Below are 6,000 nucleotides of genomic sequence, written 5' to 3' on the forward strand. Positions count from 1 at the left end.
AGTATTCTAGTAAAGGGAGTACAAATGACCTAAAACAGGTTGCACTGATTTTATCACAGTTATAAATATATGAGGCCTTATGAACAGTACCTAACTTTCGTGCGGCATTTGCTGACACTTTCAGTAAATATATTTCAAAAGTAAGATGTGAGTCAAAAGTTACACCTAGAATAGTTAACGCTTCAGACTTATTTAGCAGAGTCCCATCCACCTGAAGGGGGAGATGAGGGGGGAAAATCTGAACGAGATCTGCTAATCAGCATATTTTTCGTTTTACTGGAGTTCATCCTCATACCCCCCACCGACTACACCATTCACTAATCCGCTCCATGCCATGACTGAGACTAAAGGCAGCTTCATTTCTCATAAGTGGAGACTTTACTACACCCACAAGTGTTGCATCATCGACATACCGAACAATCTCGTTTTCCAGGCCAACAACCATATCACTTGTATACACTAAAAAGAACAGTGGACCAAGAACACTATCCTGTGGAACTCCAGACACAATAGGTCTTGGAGCGCTAAAGATCCTGTCAACAGCAATGCGTTGCTGCCTACCCGTAAGGAAATCTTGAAGTAAACCTAAAACTTATCCACCCACTCCAAGATTCTAAAGTTTATAAATGCCTTGTGATTTACTAAATCGAAAGCAGCTCTAAAATCTATTTGAATTACTCTATACTCAAAACCCTTATCAAGGTTCTCTTGCAAATGGCATGTCAAATCTAAAAGAGTATCACAGTTTCCTAACTGCTTCCTATATGCATACTGACAGTCAACAAACAATCCTTTATATTTCACATACTTACATAGTGGCTTAAAAATAAATTCTTCTGCAACTTTGGAGAGCACAGGGAGAATAGATATTGGTCTATAGTTACTGCAGTCTGAAGATATGCCATTCTTTGGAACAGGCACTGTATTGCTAAGCTTGTGCTCATCCGCAAAGATACTATATCGACCTACAAATCCATAGAATTCACTAATCTTGGGAGACAACACACTAGAAGCCTTTTTTTAAAAAAAAGGGAAGAAACCATCAGGGTCTTCTCCATCCCAGATATCAAGATTATAAAGAATTTTCTTAACATCCCTAGAGCAAAATGGAAATTTTGTAAGTTTGGGTTCAGGATGACAAGTATCAGGGAGAGGGACTTCCTCAATTGATTACTGAGCTTCAAAAGCTCGATGAAGCCGTTCAGCCATTTCCCGAAGGCCAGTAACTAATCTACCATCATCTGTTAGTAGTGGAGGGATGGAAGATGAGCCTAACCCCAAAGATAGATGATGCCATTTTGGTCCACCACAGATGAGGCCGAGTAATTCCTTCAAGTTTCCTCTTTAAGGAATAAGGAATTATTGTAATTTCTCTCAGCTATACAATAAATTCTATTTGGAACACGGTTAGACTCAATAAAAATGGTGTAATTTTCATGTGAACGATTTCGTCTCCATGTGTTGAATTTGGCCTGTTTGTCACGGTAAGCTCATCTATATGTATCATCAAACCATGGCTGGTCATTTGTCCTAAATTTGATGACCTTTCTAGAGGCATACCTTACTAACATAGCCATCAGCTCTTTATTCAACTTCTTCTTGGGATTAGTATCAGATATAGCATCTGAAATGTTAAGTGCCTGACATGCTTCAATAATGTGATCCCAATTGGCTCTAAATTTCAGCCAGACCGTTTTTCCAGTGGTGGAATATACTGATTGACAGATATGTTCATCTCAGTGGTGCAATGATCGGAAGTGCCTATATATATACTCACAGACCATGGACTTCACAACAGCTGGAACATCTGTGAATATGAGGTCCAATCTATTACCAGAAATATGTGTGGGCTCCTCAATTAGCTGGACAAAATTGGAGGATACACAGAACTCAAGAGCAGAATATCCATGTTGATCTGTGGAATTTGAATTCGATTACAGGAAATACAGAGCCTGTGAGAAACAATGGGAGATTCCTGGCAAACGCCATGAGATGTAATAAGAATGACTCGGTACAATAGTGAAAGATGCAATCATGGATAACATAAATAACTGGAGGACTACTAAATCCAGTGTAAATTTCTTACCTAAGAAATCCAAAGTTTTTTCCATCTACGATGAGCACCGGTGAAATGCTCATGCATGCCCAATATCTAATAATTATTCCTGGCTGGGGTTGAAGGAGACTGGGTCCATTATAATTACCTACTTTCCGCTTGGGGCAGGGGTTCTGCTATAATTAGGTTTGGAGGTGGTTTGAGCTTATTACATCTGCTTTCAGCTTGGAAGATTAGGTGGCCTTCGAGTCTGTCGCAGTTTGGGCCTATTATATCTACTTTCACCCTCGTGGGAGAACTGTAGTCAGAAGCAATCTGGGCTATATCTATTGAAGAAACCTGAAGAATAATTAAGGAAGCCCTCACAACTCTCTAGTCCAAAAAAATAAAACGCACATATTATGACGATGACCCTTTCCTAGGCTAGACCTTGAAACCATGAAAAATTTCCATGAAGTTGTCTTGTACCATTAAGTGGCATGAAAAGAGCCTAGAAGTTATTACTATCCAGTGAGAAAATGACAAGTATAAAATCACAGGACAGAATAAAGATTATATACAATTTCTTTAATTCTATCGACCAATATACAGCATGTCATTTCTACGAAAAATTACTGAAACTGTAGTACTCTGGAGCAATATCCTTTCAAAAAATTAGTCAGCCTTTAGAAACAAAGATCTCGAATAAAAAGGTACTAGGCTCTGTGATTACTTACTTTCGGAAATACATAATGATAAATGGGCAATATTAATCTTAGCTGCACTCACACGAGTGGCTGAACTGGCCAAGAGCACAACTGCCTCCTCTGCGGCAACCTTTGTTCCCCCTTTGCCCCACATACACATCAAGTGTTAAAGAGACAGACAAATTTAGAAAAAATGAAAAATGAAAAAAGAAGGAAAAAATCCTAAGATTAAAAAGAAACAAAATTTCTTTTATTAGTCTCTAGATTCACACTCTGTCGTTAGCCTAAAGATAACGATTCAGAACTTATGTCAGTAGGTTTTTTTAACATTGATTGCGCTAACAGGTGTTGGCTCTCGAGGGGAGACAAGGCAAACTATAACTGTTGATTATTTTAATCTCAACTTTGTATTTTTTGCACCCCTGCTCTAGATTTAGGTTTCTTGAAGATGGAACGTTTACATTTCTGATGACCATGTAGGCAAAACGAAACTATACGGGAAACAATGATGAGTATCCACGGATGAATAAACCAAAAAGGGCTACGGAGAGTAACAACAATGACTGCTTACATGAATAAAGAACTATTGAATATACACCTTGCTTTGCATAGCATACTTTCTAACATCCAGTCACTTGAATTTCTGTAAGGAAGTAGAGTTTTATTTACATCTTTTAGGGAAAGCTATTTTAATGGAAGACATTTTTATGAAAAAATAGAAGTTTTACTAACAAATATAACCATAGACAGAGGACAATAGGTTCTACAAAAGAAGGAAAATATTTCAGGTTCTGTTTTTTATCATATAAAATAAGGCTGATACTAAATGAGTGAGATTTTCAGTTTTCCTGCCACAAAAACACCAAAGTTCTCTAAGAACGACAACCTCAAAATAAACCCTATTTCAAAACCAGTTAAACTGGCTGTTGGGCATCGTGCGTCCACTGTTTACCTTTTCCAGTGTCCTGGTTACCAGCTGGCAATATTGGTTCTAGTTTAACTAATCTTTCTTTGAGAGTGGACTGATATAGAATAATCCGCATCAGAAGCAGATGTCAATGAAACGAGCCACTAACTCTTCAACAAGGACCTACTGCATATTGAATATAATTTGTAGTTTGATCTCGAGTTATCGACTGTCTATTCTAATTTGGTCACAAATTCATGAAATAATTTTTATGAAGAAACCTTTGTTTACACAATTTGAAATTTCAATACTTGCCGAGTTCATTCCACGAATATGTTGAAAGTAGTCTCTAGCGCCTCGAAAAGTTGTGTAAATAATATAGTTTTTATTCCAATTCATAATGTTCTTTTATATTAAAGTTCTTCGTATATCGTAATTTCGTATTTTGTGATCGCTTCTATTTTTTATATATAGTTTTGAAATGCTAAAAGCAAAATTAGGTAAACAAACGTCGATTTATCGCTACTGATATGATCTGTATATATGTAAGTACTTATCCATGCTACGTTTTCCACGAGAAAAACTAATCAATCAATAAATTTTAGCATAGTTTATCTGCCCCCCCCCCGCCCTCTTCTCCGAATAAGGCTCCGGTTCTGGAAGACTATCATCTATATTATTCAGTGAACAGAACAAAGCTGCCAGTCTCAAGAACGAGCTGTGAAGGAATTTCAAGGCTCTCAAAAAGCAGGAGAGCAGTCCACCAGCCTCGACTATGACGACGACGTTCAGTTTTTCAGCAGATGGGCCTTCCATTCTCTGGAAGCTTGGTTATCAAATCAATGACCTGATATTAAAGTTCGTTCTCTGACTGATTCATTTCGGATGTACTATCCATACTGGTTGATTTGGATCCATTTTTAGATAAAAAAATTTTCATATGTATTTCCTAACGGAAGCATTCACATATTTTTCAGTTAGAACGGACGAAGTCTATCCAGTGGTGACTAGCAAGATTAAAAAGCACAAATCAACTCTTTCTAGAATTCCGAATGTAAGAAACAGAATACTAACCCATAAAATAACTCATATGCATAGAACGTGCTTCGTGAGACAGTGTCGATGAGTGATTTGTCTAGATAAACGATATCATGTGAGCAAACCAGTTTAAAAGTAATTAATTCACTTGTTTTTGTAAAAGCCTAGACAAAAGCCAGGAACAGAGCCTGAGATCTCTGTAATTTAGCTCCCGTCGTCCTCTTGCATCCACTTCTAAGGACGTTTCCTGTCAAGGTGATCGACTTGGTTATTCTGTAAAAATGGTCTACGTCACGAGTATTTTAACAATAACAATAACACAGAATAATAATGTTATCTATATATTTTTTCTGTAACAACTGAAGTCATTGTTAATGGCTGGCTGCCGTCGTCTAGCCCGGTACCATTTTCTCTTACCACTGGCCTCGTTATAGGCTTTGCAAATGAAGGTATTGAGCATAAGTCCGATGTTTGGGGCGGTATTTACCGTCTCTAGGGTCGAGACGTACTGTCTCGACGACGAATTGTATCACCGACATTTTTAAAGCATATAATAATAATAATAATAATAATAATAATAATAATAATAATAATAATAATAATAATAATAGTGCTACTGCTGCAAAATCATCACTTGTACCATTGAATACCAACTGATCCTTAGTAATTCGAAATAACTGCAACTTTATTTTGCTCGAAAGTACCTTAAAATTTTCTGGAAATTATGATTATAATATTAGTGACGTGACAACAGTTCAAACTAATATTTGGGAAAGTTGAAATTTTCTGAAAATTTGGCTTCGACAAGACTTGAACATACCTCTGAACAGGATGGTTTAGGTGTTACGGGAGAGGCAGCAACAGACGCCTCATTCATGACGCTTGCTCCCAAAGGCTTTCTTGAAAGTGATCTTGATGGAAGAATTCTGAAAAAGACGATGAGCAACTGGGATGATAGATTATCCTGGAGACGTTTACCCACAGTTTCATATTTCTGGCACTGGTGATCTCTACTATTTTGCAATTAGTGTAAGACATCGATTTAGAAAGAAATGAATGTTAATAATTTAACACTGCAGGTAAGATAAAATTAGTTTTTATATGCTTCTGAGTTTTACTTTTGCCTTTTGGAACAAAAAACCTAACCCTTTTAGACGTATAGTGTCAAGAGTTTCAAAACTTGCCTTTCTTTGATAAAGTATCCATTATTGTTTTTGTCTGGCTTTTCCGTTAAGTAAAATCAATACTAATTAGTAATAAAATGATGTGGGTATAGAAAAAGAAAAACAGAGTGGTGGATCAAATGTTCATTA

The 6,000-nt window shown here is 36.9% G+C and overlaps 1 protein-coding gene across 2 annotated transcripts in view; it reads right to left on the reverse strand.

Annotated features, from left to right (window-relative positions):
• The window catches only part of LOC136826833 (uncharacterized), a 181,047-nt gene that overhangs the window by 21,826 nt on the left and 153,221 nt on the right, over window positions 1–6,000 (reverse strand). For both annotated transcript variants that reach the window (XM_067084313.1, XM_067084312.1), the window contains one exon: window positions 5,508–5,613. In XM_067084313.1, the coding sequence (XP_066940414.1) occupies window positions 5,508–5,613 (106 nt within the window). The remainder of the gene's footprint in view (window positions 1–5,507; window positions 5,614–6,000) is intronic.

This window comes from Macrobrachium rosenbergii, chromosome 41 (genome assembly GCF_040412425.1).
Source record: "Macrobrachium rosenbergii isolate ZJJX-2024 chromosome 41, ASM4041242v1, whole genome shotgun sequence".
Lineage (NCBI taxonomy): Eukaryota > Metazoa > Arthropoda > Malacostraca > Decapoda > Palaemonidae > Macrobrachium > Macrobrachium rosenbergii.